General features: G+C 38.6%; 1 protein-coding gene across 2 annotated transcripts in view; it reads left to right on the top strand.

Annotated features, from left to right (window-relative positions):
* ADGRL4 (adhesion G protein-coupled receptor L4) overlaps positions 1 to 18342 on the top strand; it is a 75762-nt gene extending 57420 nt beyond the window's left edge. For both annotated transcript variants that reach the window (XM_009565431.2, XM_054072733.1), the window contains 3 exons: positions 14311 to 14402; positions 15961 to 16129; positions 16657 to 18342. In XM_009565431.2, the coding sequence (XP_009563726.2) occupies positions 14311 to 14402; positions 15961 to 16129; positions 16657 to 16719 (324 nt within the window). In that variant the 3' untranslated portion in view covers positions 16720 to 18342. The remainder of the gene's footprint in view (positions 1 to 14310; positions 14403 to 15960; positions 16130 to 16656) is intronic.
* The last annotated feature ends 287 nt before the right edge of the window (positions 18343 to 18629 follow it).

The following is an 18629-nucleotide window of genomic DNA, read 5'->3' as shown; positions in this document are numbered from 1 at the left end:
GAGACCGTCCTTTTCTAGGAAATTCTTACAGTTCTTAAAGTTAAGTTGACAGTTTCCTATTTCCTCTTTGGATCTTATCTCTTTCTTCCATGAAGGCAGCAGGGTTGGGATTTTTTTCTGTTGTCACTCTCACTCCTGTTCCTCATCTGCCTTCAGGTGAAGATTTATGGACGGTGATGTATCACTGCACTGTTAGCACAGGAAAACTGAATTATCAAAATGTACAAAACATCCTGAATTTGTCTGTCTGTAACTTTGTTTTCAGACCCAGCTGAGCTGCGCCTAACACAGGATCTTAGGTACACGTTGCAGAGGCAGAGCAGGTCTGCAGTATCTTTGATATAAGTCTAGCTGGTTGCAGAGGCAAATCCTGCAAGCTGGGCTGAAGCCCATAGCCATTCTTTGAGCACTCCAGGTCTTCCAGCAATCCCTGTGAATTAAAAGAGAAAGGGAAGGTGACAGAAGTTGTCAGGGGCCCTATGCACCAGTGAGTCCTCCTAGGGATGAGGATCGCAGCCAGATCATTTCTTTTTTTCCTCCTGCTTATTTGCTAAGCAAAGCCACACAAAAGAGCTGCAAAGACAGCAAAGAGCTCTGTGGTTGGTTTGCTACTTTTTGTGCTTGATGGAATTATTCTGTAATAACTTGCTTTCACAACATTTGCATAACTTTATTATTGTCTCTGCATAACCATGCACTACGGCACCTGGGATGAAAGGCAACCTGTTTTCAGCAATCTGCTTCATTTACTGTATGACTTATTTTTTTGAGCATTTGGACAGCTTGTTTTGATAGGGTGATAGCAAATTGAAGCCTGAACTGCAAGAGCGATGTTTTCAAAGGGTACAGGGAGCTGGGTAATTTCCTCACTCTCTATCCAGGTTATTGTCTAAGGAAAATATGGAAAATCTTATGAAAACAGGCACTGACTCTAGAAGATTAGGCTGGTGTTAGATGTCTGCTCTGTGGAAGGCACGTTGGTGGCAGTAATTCTGTTTCCCATTGTCCACTCTTCCTGTTGAACATGGGTAGGACCATAACAAAGATTAAACACTTTCCAAAGTAGTGCCACTCAGGAAGTGCTTTTAATTACAGAAGTCAATCTCTTTCTAATATTTTCAGTCTGCCCACAGCTAATTAAAGAAAAAGAAATTATTACTTAAGGACTCTGAAAAGGAAATGTTATTTTTGTTCTGGGATAACCAGAAAGGGCACCACAACCCTCTTACAGAAAGCTGTAAAATCGGACAGCTTCAGGCTTACCTTTAATCCCGAACTTTGTCAACTAATAGCATTAGCTCGCAGTTTTTCCAAGGTAGCCTGGAGAGTTTGGATTCCAAGTCTCTGGAGAGCCACTCACTGTAAATCTGATTCTTGCACAGAAACATTAAATTTGTTGTCAGCACAAATGCCCACATACCGAAATGGTGCTTTCAGTTTCTGTGAATGGGGACCCTTGAGATTTGTGGTTTGGATTATGCTGTAATACGCCTTTGAGAGCATATAACTGATGAAGAACAGAACTGGTTCTGTACCAATGGATTTTCTGTCTCAGGACACATTGTTTCAAACACATCCTTGGACTTGAAATCTGTGGTAATAGTGAAGCATAGGGAGGTCATGTGTTTATCGCGAATATAAACTATGTTCTCCTCTGATTGCCTAAGCAGTAACACTACTTCTGAAGGTGTTTGCTTATTAATATTAAGGTTCTATTAGACTTCTTAAATGCAAAGCAATGGTCTTATTGATCCCATCTAAAAATTATTATTATTGTATTGGTGACTATACATGAAAAGGAGTGGGTCAGAAGCTCTTTAGATGGAGTTAGCAAAGAAAGGGGCTTTTAAACCTTTGTAAAGCAAGCTGCAAGCTGAAGATAATTTCTACAACTTATTTTTCCCTCCTAATACTTGTAATCTTTAGAACCACAACCATTTTAGTTAAAACTATGCAGTAGATTAGATCAAAGCATACAAGTACGGAGAAATTATTTATAACAAGTATTTAAACTTTTTAATGGAAAAGTGAGTTTATCACAAGCTTTAAGAGACAAACATTCGCACACCACAACCCATGCCTGATTGAAGCAAATACAAGTTCTAGAGATAAAAGGTATGAAAAGAAAAATCTCTAGAACATTTCCTTTTTTTCGTGATACGCTCATAAAATAATAATGTCCTTGTAATAAGTGTGTAGAATGGAAATAACCGTTTGTCTGCAGGGTGATGTGGCTGCAGTTTTGATTAGCATGTTATATCAGATAAGAATAAATTCTTTCCCATATTTAAGGACTTCTACATGGCTTTCTCCACCTCTGGTACGACAGCTCACTGTCTGTTCAGCGGAAACAGACCTATGGAAGGGTTTTGCTCTGTATCACTTACGTCTTTGGAAACACCATTTTAAACACCATTTAAATTCTGTGGATGCAGGAGAAGACCCTCCACTTGTACCTGTTGTGAGAGACAGCTATTTATTTGTCCAACTGACAGTAGAAATGACCTCATTTGGAAGGGGAAAAGACTATGAACACTGTACTAATGAAAGTCTACATGCCATTAAAAGGACAATTTGGAAGACAATCACTGCTACTCCAAGTGCAGCTATAGGCAATATACCTCTCTCCCACAGCCTTCTCCTATTCTCTGTTCTGTTGAGCTTTGTGCAGCGAGTTCAAAGCCACCCATGATAATTTGTTTTACGGCTTTGCAGTATTAACAGTCATGCAGGCTTGACTATTGTACCCACTGTCACTGCCACAATAAATTGACACACGTCTGTGAGGAACCAGGACTCCGAAGTATGACATACTGTACCATTAACAGGTGCAATTTCCCATTAAAGAGTATAAATTTTTCAGTATCATTTGCTGAGATCACCTCTCTAATAAAAAAATACAGACTTGCTCTTTGAGGTTGGAACGCTTCCAAAATTGAACACCATCCAAATAATTCTCTCTGTGGCTTTTATCCAAACATCCTAAAGCTGTGCAGTGAGGAGGTGGCTCCTTTACGCTTTTCCTTGTTTTCTTCCTCTAGTGTGTGTTTTCAGGGATCTTGAAGGTGTCTGGCTTGGCTTCAAGCTTTGGTTTCTTGAAACAATTGGTAATTGTAGTGTTTGCAGCTAGAAAAATGGCTTATAAATGGGCCCTGCAATTTTCAGAACATTCTTGTAAACTTGACTTGGAACATAGAAGCCAAGAATAATTTTTGGAAAGGTGTCCTCAGAAAAGCCAAGTTCTTTTTATTAAGCATTCCTGTATGCAATAAATGTAATGAATAATCAACAGTAAAACAAAAATATTCTAAGAATTGCCGTGATTGATTAACCATACTGTTTTGAACTTCCCATGTATAAATGAATGGGTAAATGAATAAAATATACAGATTGCAGTGGCAAAATACAAAAAAAAAAAGTGACATCTGAGTGATGAAAGCAGGCTAACAGTAGAGTAATGCTTTTCATTAAGGAACTGCCTGCATATTCATTAGAGCTAGTCGATTACTTAAAAAATATATTCCTCAGATAATTTATTTGATGAATTTTACCATTATTTGTCAAATAATTTATTCAACAAAAAAAAAGGTAAAATTAATGGAATAGTGCATTCATCAAATCTTATTGGATGGCTCTAATACTTACTCAGTTCTGTACATTTAGGTTGATTCAGGATTAGTAATACTGCTGCAATCAATGCAGAAAAATTTCCTGGCAAATCCATTCCTCTGCTGTTTTGTCATATGCTCACAAATTTCATGTACTTAATACTCTAATCTAGTCTATTCAAATGAGCATCTTTCTTGTGGAAAAGTAAATATTCTAAAAGTTTAAAGTTTTATGTTTTCCCAGACTTCGATGTTGAGCATGATCTGAGAGTCTATTGCTCCCATTTAAAAAGAGGAAAAGAGGGAAAGAAAAATCAAATCACACTGGTGTAATCAAGTACACTGCCTCCTTAGGCTTCTCTTTATCATTTCTGTTCTTCAGTGAAGCAGCTCATGTTCATTACTCCTGATATTTCTTGATATTCAAAGGATTACTGTTGAAAAAGTTGTTTGTCCTCTGACCTCCATCACAAGAAACCATAGCACCATCTCAGATTTTTTAGTGAATATTTATGCTTTGGAAAATTCTGTGATTTATTTTTTCAAAGGGTTATTTGTGATAAATGCCCAGTTACTTTTCTCATCTATCTAAGAAACATACACTCTGTACTGTTTACTGTACATTTTTCAGAAAACAGCTGTTTTAAATGGTTTTTTTTATATCTACTTTTGTTCCTCAGTCTGCCTTTTTAGTGGAAATAAATTTCCTACAGGGACTGGCAATGACTTTATTATTCTTTATGAAAGAATAGCAGTCCACTTCTCGTTAGACCCTCTGTGGTTTCTGTTAAAGGTATCTCCATTGCATTTCTTATGCCATTGTGGATAAAGTGGAGATAATTAATTATACAGTGGCATTAAAGACTGAGTCTCCAACTTTGGTTGAAACATATTAGTTCACACTGCAATGTTGTCCAGCGACAACAATACCTGCTGTGCTAAATAGTCACTGAGTCAGAAAGTACTTGCCCTCTTCAGTGGACGGGACCAATTTTAGTCTCCAAACCACAGCTTCCATACTGCCAGAACCAATGGATGCAGTCTTTCATGTGAAATAAAGGTTTTTTCCTTCCTTCCCTCCTTCCTTCCCTCCTTCCTTCCTTTCTTCCTTCCTTCCTTCCTTCCTTCCTTCCTTCCTTCCTTCCTTCCTTCCTTCCTTCCTTCCTTCCTTCAAGTCCCTGGAAATACTCAGAAAAAGAGGCTCTGGCCATTAGGAAAATTACTCATGTTGTTACATAGGAACAAACTCATCGAATAAGGCTCAAAGATCCTTGAAGGGTGTTCCTTATAAAAAGGGCTTTATTTTTTTTTTTGATAAAATCAACTTAGCCAGTTGTGTCATAAGAAAAAAGCGCAGGAAGTGGTTCTCTCTCAGTTTCACTGAAAGGTCATTAGACTTGAAAAGTCCAGCGTGTCCTCTGTTGTCAAGAGTGAAGCACGCAGAAACAGCAGGTGAGGGAGTACAGGTGGATGCCAAGGGAAGGAGAAGGAAGAGCACCCGCAGGTGCCAGCTGGCTGTGCAGGTTTCCTGAGACATCCCACAGCCTCGGTGCAGGTCAGTGTTCCAGTCATCCTTCTTTTCTAGCAAGATAAACTTTATTTTAAACCTCTGGATTTATTTTTCATTTTTTTTTCCAGGAAAGCCACACAGCCATCTGAACCAATCTCTTTTTTTTTTAATTGCCTAATAAGCTCTTTGTGATTCTTTACATTGTCTTGCTCTAAGCACAATTACTATAAACCGTAGCTTACCCTACATTGGTCATTGAAAGGGAATCATTGGTTTTCTTTAGGTAATTAATATAGATTGATGACAACTTTTGGACTTTCTTAGCAATTAAATAATGACTACGTCCACACTACATGTTTTCTCACTCAAAGCACATTTTCTTCTACTTTTCTACTGCCCCTTTGATTCATCACTCACAGGCATTTAGAGAAACAAATTTAAATTCACGGTAGTACTTTCATGTAAATACTCTGTTTGGAAATCTCACTTGATCATTGGAAGAGCTTTGTGACTTTAAGTAAAATCATAAGCTACAGCAAGGGATTTCATGACCAAATCCACAGCAGATTTGTGCATATTTCAAAAAAGCAAAGGGCCAAATCTTCTAGAGTATTTGACAAGCTGTGGAAGGCACGGCCAGCTTTCTGCCAACTATTTACACCACCAAAATCGCAAATATAGCCTGTTGTCAGACTTGACATCTCAGTTGTGCTCCTGATGGTACCTCCCTCCTGGTACCTCATCCGTTCACTGAAGCTAGATGTGTTAGAAGATAATATGTAACTATTTTACTCCTCTTTGTCAGGTAGAAGTGTTTTTGCAGAACGCTTGCAGAGTACTCCAGACGTAGGCTGAGATAGTTTTGCATTTATGCAAAGAAACCATAGGGCAGTTGTAATGTGTGGTCTGAAGTCTTTGATGCACCTGGGATTGGTGCAAGATGCAGCCTGATTTATGCATTCCCAAGTAAATACACCTTCTCAAAAGCTTCTTGGAAAAGGAGAAGATTAAATTGAGTCATTAATGAAACTGAGAGCAAGATAGACCCCAGTCCTACCACTGGATCTTTCTGGACTAATTTTTATGGCAGAGGTCAGATACAGCTCTATTGGTTCATCCCTTGTGCCCTTGGATGAAGAGCTGAGATTAAGTCAAACATATTTAGGTCAATATGTGTTTAGCTTTGCAATCTAACAAGAAACAACATTGAATCCTGAAGTCTAAGAAGCTGTTTACGCTCATGAAAAATATAGAAATCCCCTCTATTTATTTATTAATTTATTTAGAGCTTGCTATATGTGTTTTAAAGGTATAAACTAAACATTTAATTGAGTCTAAATCAACAGCTTTTAGGATATGTAAAAGAACAACTTTGAAGTATTCAGATATAAAGAAAATGTAAAAATTATGTATTTCCTGAGACGCGGTTTGTAATATACTCATTTAACTATGTTTTAACTTATAAACCAAGTGAAATTATTAAAATCTTAGAATCATAAAATTCTAATCTTCCATTATTGAAAATATTTCTCCAAAATATAGCCTAAAGGGGCTTTGTTAATGTTTTTGTTACATTTTCTACTCCCAAATAAGACTGCTGTTGTATACCTAAAGTATTCAACAAGGTATATTCACTGAGGACATGATAATGAGATAAATCAGTCAGGAGACAAACCCAGACTGTTTGACTGCCAGCTTGTGTCCAATTTCATGCAATTACTATGGCATACATTTTCATTTTGAAGCTTAAACTGTTGTATTGTTAATAGCTTAATTCCGTTCTCCCCTGACTGAAATAACGATGACCCACTGAATGTTGTCATTTTACCCAGCCATTAGCCATACAGCCAGAGAGACAGAAATATATTGCTCTCTCTGTGCAGAATTCAGACCATCACAAGCTCATTAATTCAAACACTCATAATGAGGGTCACAGTAAAGACTGATACAGCTACACCATCTCTGAACTTCAGACATTTTTTGAAAGAGCCAAATTCAATGTGATATATGTAAAAAATTCAAGCATATGCCTAAGAGAGCAGCAGGAGAAATTTTCTCATTCTTTTTTGTGAGATCTGACATCAGCATATAGATGGTTTCATCAATTATTGAGACAGAGACTAAGAAAGGAAAAGGGAATGATTTGGGGGGTTCGTTTTTGAAGTTTGAATGTAAAGTGCTCAGACTGATTCAGAACTACTATGTCTGAATCTTTAGAATTAGCTGCCTCTTTCTTATACCCTCTCTTTTTTTTTTTGTAACGCTAGAGAGCCTTAAAAGGCTGGTATTTAAAGTGTTTTAATAACTTTTGAAAGGCTGGAGTGTATCTTTTACACAAAGATATCACATATGAAATTACCAGTGCTTTTTTGTTCTATAAATACACATGTATTGGAAATAGCCTCAAAAACTCATTCTCATATTAAACAATCTCTCCACTGTTATATAAAAAAAGAACTTTAACTATCTTTAGATAGTCCTGGATGAGTAACTGGGGGATGTGGGAGATCCAGGTCTCCCTGCTCCAGTGAATATTTAATTATTTATATGGCATGGAATAGATCCAGCAGGGCTGATGGAGCAATAGGAGTGAATAGTTGGTCCGGAGGCTACAGAAACTAAGAGTCATAGCCTAGTATGAATATTAAGTACAACAGACAACTGTGCCATGTCTCTTACATCCTGGATAAATGCCCTGTCAGCAGGGATTTTCATTGTTCAGGTGTGTCCTTTCTGGTTTTAATCAGTAAAGCTATCCAAGTCAGGAAGACTTTCCTGGTGAAAGTATGGACTAAAACAGAAAATGACTTTTAGTGCTAATGAACTGACGTTTTTCAACACACACAAAAAAAAAAAATGTTGGACAAAATTTTCTTGAGAGCCTCTCATCCTGATCCGTTTCATTTTACCAGATGTCCAGGTGCTAACTGAGCTACCGCCATGAAAGACGGACCGTTTCCCTCTGAGCTTTCAAGTGCTTTTTTGTATTGCTTAAAAAACTGGAGGCAGGGAGGAAGGAAAAAAAAGATTTCGTAGTTGCCAAATTTGACAGCTGTCAGCTACCTTGATGGGGCAAAATGATGATATGTCACTTCACTTGGTATCTTACAATTTAATTAATTATGAAAAAAACTACAACTCTTCAACATGAGTGCAAATATTTTTATTCGCAGGCGGATGTTTTACATGCTTTATTAGATTTTGTGTATTTGATACTATTCAGTCCTCGACTAAAAATAACTATCATTCTGTACCTACACAGAAATTTTCATGTGGTGCGAAGCACTAACATCTCATTTACTTGAGGATAGAACATTATGTTACTCTTCCAGTATGTAAAATACGTACATTTAACAGTGAAATTAAGGACCTATTTTAAATATAGCAGTTGCTAAGCAATATGCTATTAGCAGAACTCCAACTGCTTGGAACATTTAGCATTTTAGGACCTACATGCCCATTTTTATATTATTATTTAGTTTGCAAAATACAGTTAGTGATCAACAGAGAAGTTTGTAATTTGCTTAGACAATAGATGAGATTGTTTCTCAGCACTCTTCTAGATCCTTATCTTAGGAAAAAGAGCCAAGTAAATATTATTATGTCTTGATAATGCATACAACCTATTATTTTCTTGTACAAACAAAGGATGGGTGAAATTCTGCTGTGGTTGTTCCAGATCCATCAGGAGTAGAAGCCAAAGCAGCAGCAGCATCTTGCTCTACCTCCGCCCACCACTGGACAGTTTCCCTTTGTTACCTACGCAGAAGTACGCTGTTCAGTTAGCTATGGTAGTGTTGAGACAAAAGAAGGGGTGCAAATCTGCAAACAGATTTGCAGAGCCATCCTAGCTCTAGATGGGCACAGGTCAACACCACACACAGTTTTTCCCACCCTATCTTAAAATATGTGTGATTAACAGAACAGACATCCCCAGGCTAATTTCTTTGGCAAAACCTCCTTATTGTTGACAAGATGATTAGGAAAGCGCCAGGAAATTTCTTTGAATTTGCAATTGTTTTTTCTCTCCTGTGAATTTTTTTACAAGAGGAAATTATCCAGAGGGATGCTGTGGCTGTGGGTCAGAACTGATCCTAGGATTTGTACCTCTCCAGGCAACTCTGAACTCTTCCTTGCACGCCTGCTTTATCTTACCCACCAACATCACAGCCGTGAACATGGGAACTGTGCAATGAACATTTCCCAAAGCACAGCTGCAGGAAAATTTCACTCTCCTGATCTATCGGTGTGCATCCATGATACATGCAAGTGCTTATCTGCAGAGTGAAACCCACGGCAGTGTCCGCTGTTGAATCCCTCAAGACTGTCAAACTCTTGGGTGCGTAGAGGGAAAGTCTTGAAAACACTGGAGGCAACAGGAGTTTCACCATTTAACAGGAGCTCTGCCATTACTTTAATGTGCCAGAAGTCACTCTGAAGTCCTAAATCCTTGTGACTCTTCACACGTGTGACCTCTCTGAGAGAGATGTACCAAACATTTACCACCCTCCCTTTCAACTCAGTCATGGGTGTACAATAAAACCTAGCTGATACAGATTTGTAGCTCCTAGAAGATTATCCTGGATTATACAGATACATAAATGCAGTTGCCCGTACCTACAGAATCCCAATTTCATGAGATCCTAATAACTGCCCTTTTTTAATGTCTATTTCAAATAAACATATTTCAATTTCCCTACCATTTGTTCATAAATATGCCACAGCGTTTCTAGAATTTAAGAAAGCTAAAAATACCTTTACAAATACCTTTCAGGAGAAACAATTCCCTGAAGATGCTATAAGTGGAAGCTGTTCCTAAATCAGCCCTTGTCTTTCATTAACCACTTAAATAAAAAGGAATAGATTAATTATTAAAATTAGTCCTGTAGTGCACCTGAGCGTGCTGAGTGAAATCTGATTCCCACTTGGGGAACAGGGCAGAGGAAGGGGATGGGGGGTGGCTGAGGATGCTCAGCACCTCACAGAATTAGGTTTGCAGAGGTAAAGTCAGAGGTTTCCTTTGTGAAATAGTAGAGACTGAGTGCACTGTTTGCCCAATAGCAGTTTGGGGTGGTTTGTGAAATAAAAGAATTCAGTTCTGGGCTTGGAATCAATGCAATTCCCTTTCAGCCTATTAGACTTGCTGAGAAGCCCCTCTCAGGACACGCAGCAGTTTCTCTGACTGCTCAGCCATGTAATAACACTGAAAACAAAGGCACAAGAACTCACCGTGTCACACTGTAACGTCGTTATTCACTTGATAAAACTGTGGCCATACCACACAACATTTCACACTCTGGGTTTGCCCAAAGCTGTGGAGGAGCTCTGCTCATTAGACAGGTAACTTGTCCCCAAAGCCGATGTGTGGCAACAGCGGTCCCCAGGCTGGCCCTTTCCAGGCCTGTGCAAAGCCTGTCCTGAGCTCGGTTTCACAGTTGTCTGCACATCTTGCTTTACTCCAGTTTGCTGCCTCTCCGGAGACAGCATGCCTTCTGTTTGCCATTTCATTCTCATTCACCTTGCCTGGCACCTTAAGGCAGCTTTAATTATAACGTCATCAAAGGTTTATTCAACAAGAGCTGAAGATTGTGCTTTAATTACAAAAATGAAAACATGCAATTACAACCAAAGTAAGCATAAAACACAGTATTTGGCTATAAGTAGCAGCTGAAACCTTTTTAGCTGTTTCAGTGCCTCTCATCCAGAAGTCCCTCAGTGTGCCCCAGTGGGAAGGTTCAGGGGTCCAGGTTTCACAGAATCATAGAATTATAGAATGGTGTGGGCTGGAATGGACCTTAAACATCACCCAGTTCCAACCCCTCTGCCATGGGCAGGGACACCTCCCCCTGGATCAGGCTGCTCATCCAACCTGACCTTGAACACCTCCAAGGATGGGGCAGCCACCACTGCTCTGGGCAACCTGTGTTAATGCCTCACTACCCTCACTTAAAAACATTTCTTCCTAATATCTAATCTGAATTTCCCCTCTATCAGTTTAAAGTCATTCCCGCTTCCCTTACCCCTGCACTCCCTGATAAAGAGCCTCTCCCCATCTTTCCTGGAGGTCCCCTTTCAGTACTGGAAGGCTGCTCTGAGGTCTCCCCAGTACCTTCTCTATTCTTTAGGCTGATTTCTTGCCTGTCCTTATTTTGGGTGACTTTTACAGCTTGCTACTTTCACTTGTGCTCATTTGAAGATCAGTTTCGGATACAAAATCAAATGTCCTCAATCATTGAATCTTTGGCATGGCATTTGGGTGATTTGACTTCCCCTGCCATTTGTTGAAATATCTATGGCTGTTCAGGGACACTAGTTCTATTTAAGCCATTTTCCCTTCAGTCCTCCTCACTCCCACCATCAAATGGGAACTTGTAACTTTATATATCCTGGAAAAAGCTGAGGCGACCAGTATGTTCATAGGAAAGAACGTGCAGAGTATCAGGTCAAAGCAGAACATGCTAAGCTTAGGATACCTGTTGGATTACAAGTTTTCTCTAGGCTGCACTTGACACACTATTAACATTACCTATTTTTTTCCTCCTGGATTTACCCAAGTCACGTTATTTTTTTCCTTCAAGTTTTGCTGGATTTCTGTATCAGAGGACAGCTACAACTACTTTGTTGTTCAAAATTTTGCCCCCGAAAGGATGAAGTTCATGGCCAGATGGCTCTAACTTAGGATGAAAAGAAAGAAAAAACAAGTATTTTGCCTAAAAGCTACTTTTTTTTTTTGAGAGGCTGAACATTATATAAAAGCAGTCTACACACTTTGCTATAGATATTTTTTATTAATGGAGTGTTTCAAAACGGGGCAAAAACTGACTTAAGACTTCAATAAATCTTGGAAATGACTGAGTTTTTCAGAAGTTAAGCTCACCCTCATTACCCTGTAACACTACCTCCTGCAAGGCTGAGACGTATTGTACAATAATTGTGTTCTGGCATCTGACTCCAAGAAGCCGGCGTTAACCTCTCCTGCTCCCCAGATACATACAGATTATTCCCATTAGAATGGATTGATGAATGAAAAGATCATAGTTAATAGGTATTACTTTAATGCAGAGGGCCAAATCCTATTATCCTGTGCAACAGACAGTGTAAATAGTATTTGTGTAAAGAAGCCCCGCTGGGACAAAGAGAAATGGAGCCCACTGCCGCAAGGCCCCACGTCTGCCCATTGCCCGCCCCATCCTTGCTCAGCAAAACCTCTCCAGTTCTGCAGCTGGTTTATGTGTCCAAAGGATAATGGTCCACAGAGCTTCTTACAGAGCCTTTTAATGGCAGTTGGAAGGCTCTCATTGACATTAGTGATCTTGGTGATGGGCCAGCAGAGAGGAAGGTTGGTTGTGTGGTTTGTGCTTGCGATCTTGATAACAGCTTCTAAAGAAGTAACAGTGTGTATTCTCTGTTCTCGTGGTACTTTGATCACATTTCACCCTACCTTTTTCAGACTAATTAATACATTAGGTGGGTTATGCAGATTACAGTGTGTACTCCAAGTTATATGAAACATTATTCGCCAACAAATATAAGATAAAAAGTAAGTATGCATATAATTACCCACAACTGCTGACTGACTTATAATTAACTTTGAAAAATTGCTGGTTTAGGAGATATTATAGATTACAATTTTAAATATAAGGAGCTTCAGAATAGCTTTCACGATCAGTGCAAGTACAAGATATTCAGTGAAGGATTAATTCCCTAAACTGCTAATCAAGTCTGTCTCCTGTCTTATCAAATTGTAAATACATTATGCTGTATTAAAATATGAGCATGTAGCTAATTAAAGCAGAGCCTGCATTTAATAACAGGTTCCCCCTCCCGACACAACAAAAATGTTCTAAGCACATACATAACAAGTGTTAACAAATGAAAGTGATTCTTTTTACAGTGATGCTGTACTCCTAAAGCAGCCTTTTGTTTTCATCTTGGAGGATTATTTTTTCTAAGATAAAGAAGGAGGGAGAAAAACTGTGGCAAACCACACAGTCTTCCTGGAGGAACAAGTTGGAGAAGACATTAATTCTATTCATTCTATAACTGGAAACCCACAGGAACCAACCAAGGGATTACAACCACGGACCTACAAACAGTATCAGGATAGCATCCAGCTAAAATCTGGTTTATTTACAAACATTTCAATAGATTTTGATGTTGAATTCTGCAAAGAAAAATAAGATTTTTTAAAAAAGCAAATCCAGTCACATTCTTAAAGGAATGCAGCATAAATTTAAATGAAAGATCAGTGAAGCCTAGCCAAGCAAGCAGCGGTTCAGAACAATAATTGAGCACCATTTGCAAACCTGCTTCTTTTATTTGCTTTTTTCTGTTTCAAACTCAAATAAAGTGATGCCATTATAAAGAAGGCAAGAAAGAAACACACTGAAATTATTCACCTATGAAAGAAACATAAAACATAAGAGAGAATACGCAGCAAGGAGCCTTTCAACCAACGTTAGTTTCTTAAAAAGTCTTTGTGTAAGCCTCAAAGTTTTTCTGTGCCACTTGAAAGTTTTCCCACCCCAAAAACCTCAGAACTAATGTTATTCAGCAACAAAAGACGTACATTTTGTCAAGGTCTACACGAAACAGTATAATAGAAATACCGGGGAGGGGGGGGCTTTCTTGGTCATCTCTCCTCTCCTCTCCTCTCCTCTCCTCTCCTCTCCTCTCCTCTCCTCTCCTCTCCTCTCCTCTCCTCTCCTCTCCTCTCCTCTCCTCTCCTCTCCTCTCCTCTCCTCTCCTCTCCTCTCCTCTCCTCTCCTCTCCTCTCCTCTCCTCTCCTCTCCTCTCCTCTCCTCTCCTCTCCTCTCCTCTCCTCTCCTCTCCTCTCCTCTCCTCTTCTCTCCTCTCTTAGCATTCCTACTTAGACAAAAAACATCTCAGCAAGAAATCAAAGAGTTTTACCAATAAAATCAATAAACATTTGCAGACTGTTGATAGTGATACTGTTGAGATAAGGCAGAGTTACAGCATTTTTTGATGAATATTTATTACAGGGCTTATATTTTTTTAGCACAAGTGGCTCAGAAAAGGGTGGGGGTGGGAGGTTTCCCTTCCGGCACTGTATTCTGTAGGTTTCATATGTACAGAAACTTTATCTGACTTGTTTCATTTAAATGTGTAACAGTTACTGAAATTCAAAAGCATCCCGGTTGAACTAAAATTTTCTTTCTTCATTCCCCTCAGGTTAATTTGTTGGCTTTTGGAGTGATTATTTATAAAGTATTTCGACACACTGCAATGTTAAAGCCAGAAGTTAGTTGTTATGAAAATATAAGGTAAGTTTGCCATTCAATACAAATTCTACCTTCTATAGGTTTAAATTCAGACAGAGATGAAAGTGAGTGTTCAAAAAATAACAGCTGAATCTTCTGGATTTGTAGAAAAATAAACACTTTTTTTTTCTGTTAGCTTCTCATATCGATTTTGCAACCTTTATTCCTATTGAGCAACACCTTCTACAGTAACACTGGGGTTGTGTGAGAGGTGTAGGAGGAACACAATGAGTAGCCCATATCAAGCAGAGGGTAAAGCTCGATGGCATGGTTAAAAAAGTAATTGTCCATTTTTTCTTAAGTACTTTCAACAGCCTCTACGCAAGCCAAACCAGATTTCAAAACTTATGTCTGAATTGGGACCAAAATATTTGCCTTGAAGTAACAAGTAATTCAGTGATAAGAGAATCGAGCCATTCATGTTATTTGTAAAAAGTCTACAGTAGGACATTGTGCTTCTTTCGCGTGGGAGGGGTGGAGAGGGTTCTCTCCAGGATTTTTACTTTGCATGCTGCTATGATTTTTCCATCAACTCACTCTCTTTAAAACTGATTTATAGGGACCTTGAAAACCGTTTGTGCAGGAAAAGCTGAAGTGTACTACAGGGAACATTGAAAACAACTTACTGTTTGTGTTGCTTAGGAACACTCCTGCAGTTTCAACGCATTGCACTAGATTTATAGTTAGGATTTAGCAATTGTTTGATTGATTACTTTCTCTTATTCGTCAACCTTTGTAGCTTCATGTTGTGAGCTGGTTTTAATGAAGTTGAAAATTATTCATTTTCAGAGGAACAGTGCTAAAAATGTCTGTTGTTCAAAGGAAGTCCTGCAAAGACAAGGCTGAGAATTAAAAAGAAAGTAATCAGTGGCTTCTTTTTTGAGGCAACGTGCTGTAATTTGCTCAAGTCTGTGAGCACGGCTTTACGGCCCGTTGAGAAAAAAAATCTCATAGCAAATCAGTTCCTATAATTTGGAAGCATCAATATGCGGACCCAGGAATTATTTGAGAGTATTGGTGTTCTGAAATAAAAAAAAAAAAAAAATTGTTTGAAAGAGAAAGAATGAAAGTCTAGTTTTACAACTGGCACTGTCTTCTGCAGTGAACCTGAGAGGCAGCCTGAGAACCCTTTGATGTCATGCACGTGTACTGACCTAAGAGCATACTGTACATTTTTCTGGGCTATTTTTGAGGAGGATTTGGGGGAAGAGGGGGGTGCTTCATAACAGACATATGTTTTTCCTTGGGGAATTACACTAACAGTGGATTTAAATCAAATCATATGGTGCTGCAGTACACCAGAGAAAACATATCTGATGATTAAAGAAGCCAGTGTTTTAAGGTCCTCCAGTTTTACTCCTTTGCTCTTCTGCAGTGATTATGTGAGCATATTCGTGGCACAGTGTTGCAGCACACCCTAAAGAGCAGCCCATGCATTTGCACTTCTCAGGCCTTTGCAGCTGAGAAAAAATTGTTTAGGCAGCATTCACTGCCCAAAGCTGTGAAGGAAGCAAAAAAGCATGCACCCGCATGTTGTTCCCAATGTTTCTTTCCTATCTAGATCCTGTGCCCGAGGCGCTCTTGCTCTCCTGTTCCTCCTCGGAGCTACCTGGATCTTCGGGGTCCTCCACGTCGTACAAGGATCTGTAGTTACTGCGTATCTTTTTACAATCTTCAATGCATTCCAGGGGATGTTCATCTTCATATTTCTTTGCGTGTTTTCTAGGAAGGTAAGGGTCTCATTCCTTGTGGGGACTGACTCAGGCAGTCTTGTGTACCTACACAGGAAGGCACGCAGCCCTGCAGTGGAGCTGTGGTGCAAACATTTTATTAGATCAAGGGAGGAAATCTTTGTGCCATTGATCAGGGAGAGGAGGGAAGAGGGGAAATATTGCTGTTGCCTTCACTGGAGGTAGAACTTCTGCCCAATTTTTACCTTCATGTTTCCTCCCAGTTTTAAACCCCATGTATGAAAAGAAGTAAAAATGGTTTTTAAGGCTCTAAAACTGGTTATAGCACCATTAACCTGTTGAAACAACACAATGCGTGCAATAGAAATCACTTCCAGTCTTTCCAGTTTGCATCAGGACTCATGCTACCCACACTACCCTGAGATGATAATTTCTTCAGTTATCCTGTCCTAAAGTCAAAAGCACCATAAAACTTCTAGTGATGGGAGCAATACAAAATTAGTTACAAGACATAAAGATCTACCGATGAACCTATTTCAAATTTTAATTCAATATTTTTATTTCAGATTCAGGAAGAATATTACAGGTTGTTCAAAAATGTTCCGTGCTGTTTTGGCTGCTTGAGATAAACAGAAGGAAAATGTGTGAGCATCTCAGTGGAAGAAGGGAGCAATCTAGATAATGTCGTTATGGATATTACAGAAAAATACGGTATCATGAAAGTAGGAAATGACCCAGTGAGCAGGCATATCTCTCAACTCAATTACTGACTGGTTTTGTACATACCTGTGTATTCATGCAGAGCATTTATATTATGCCGTATACAAACTGTATACAAAATAAACTGATTATTGCAAAACAAATACCAATGAAGACCAGGGAAAGAAGCAAAATTCTAAATAAGCTCAAGACTTTTCATGACTTAAGTTTTGTTTCTGGTATTAGAAATATCTGCAGTTCTTGAAAGCAAGATACCGAAAATCAACTGTCACAGCAGATTTTAAGAAATGCTTTGCTAGCAGAAAAATGTTCATTGTCCTTTTGTAGTAACGAGCTTCTTACATTAAGTTTTATATTGCCATCTGCAGGGAATGGGTTCCATTAAAGAGTCAATAGATAAAGATCTGCTGCAGCCCAGACTTTTGAAAACATTTCTTTTAATTTAAAGTGGATTAAAAAAGGAATTTGTTTAATATTATTATCTTATCACTCTGAAATATGCATTTGTATATTAACCAATTCTTTATTTTTATAACTTTTAAAGAACTGTTTAGATCTAAAGAGCTGAGGTCAGGTCTGATACAAGAATGGTGGGACAGCCATTTTATAAGTGAAAGATTATCTTGTGAATACTTTGAAAAAGATCTGGTTCTTGTTTTATTTAATTGCCAAAAAGACTGAGATCTGCTAAACCGGCACTATGATTTTGGAGGCTGTGGAGAAGAGGCTTTCACAAGTTCATCGCTTGATAAGAGATACTTGGAATCCAGGCCTTGCAGGACCAAATTAAAAGTCAAGTAGGAGAAATCACCCATGCAGAAGAATATGGATTTAAATTCAAGGTCACGTGCCTCCACACCACATAAAATTGTAATTACAGCAGTTTTTGCTACTCATAGCATCTTTGAGTCAAGCAGTTGTCCTCCTCTGAGGGTTCCGGTTTTGAAAGACTTATCCTGTGTTTAACCTTAGGAGCATACATAGATCTCCTGAAATCAAAGGGAGTATTTGAGGTGCACATTTTGCAGGATCAGGACATAAACACGATGCATCAGCAGTTCCACCTTTGCCATCTTGCTAGATTTAAATGTATGCTTTAATTTCACCCTTTTAGCACCTAGCTTATCTGAAGTGCTGAGCATTCCTCGGTCCATGTTGCCTTCTCAGGAGGTGCCTACGATCTCAGATGAAGCCCAGTATTTTCACCAGTGAGGCACTGTAAATACATAGTTGTTAATAAATCTTGTTGTTGTGTTGTCTGCTAAAATAAAGGATGCTCTGAATTTTATTTATATTAAAGGAAACCTTTTTTTTGGTAATGGTCAAATTTGTTTGGTTTTTATCTCTTTTCCATATACACAAGGCTTTCATTGTAGGCACCGCAGTGACATGCTTCATAAAGTACACTCCATGCCTCTGTCAAAATTTTGGAAACCACAAGAGAGACTTTTTTTTTAAAAAACCACATATTTCTATTGATCCTTTGAATGTAAAATATGTGAATAAACTAAAGCGTTTAGCTTTCACATCTCCATATCTGTCCCTTCATTTAAATAAATACAGTAGTAAAAGTTCTCACAGTTGTATATTATTTGCCCTGAATTATTTGCTGTATTTTTTTTCCTGTTGTATATGTTCTTCCAGGTTTGGGAAGATACAGATGCATATTACTTACAGGAGTATTTTTAGAAGGATAACTACTAATAAATCATTTTTAATCTCCTGTATAAATGCAACCTATAGTAAGCCTGTCTGGACAAAGAAGCATCCCTAGTAAATGTATAATGACTTCAGCATGCTCAGTGAGATTGAAAAAGTT

This window comes from Cuculus canorus, chromosome 8, assembly GCF_017976375.1.
Source record: "Cuculus canorus isolate bCucCan1 chromosome 8, bCucCan1.pri, whole genome shotgun sequence".
Lineage (NCBI taxonomy): Eukaryota > Metazoa > Chordata > Aves > Cuculiformes > Cuculidae > Cuculus > Cuculus canorus.
The sequence above is the reverse complement of the archived record's forward strand: the minus strand, read 5'-3'. Positions and strand labels throughout refer to the sequence as shown.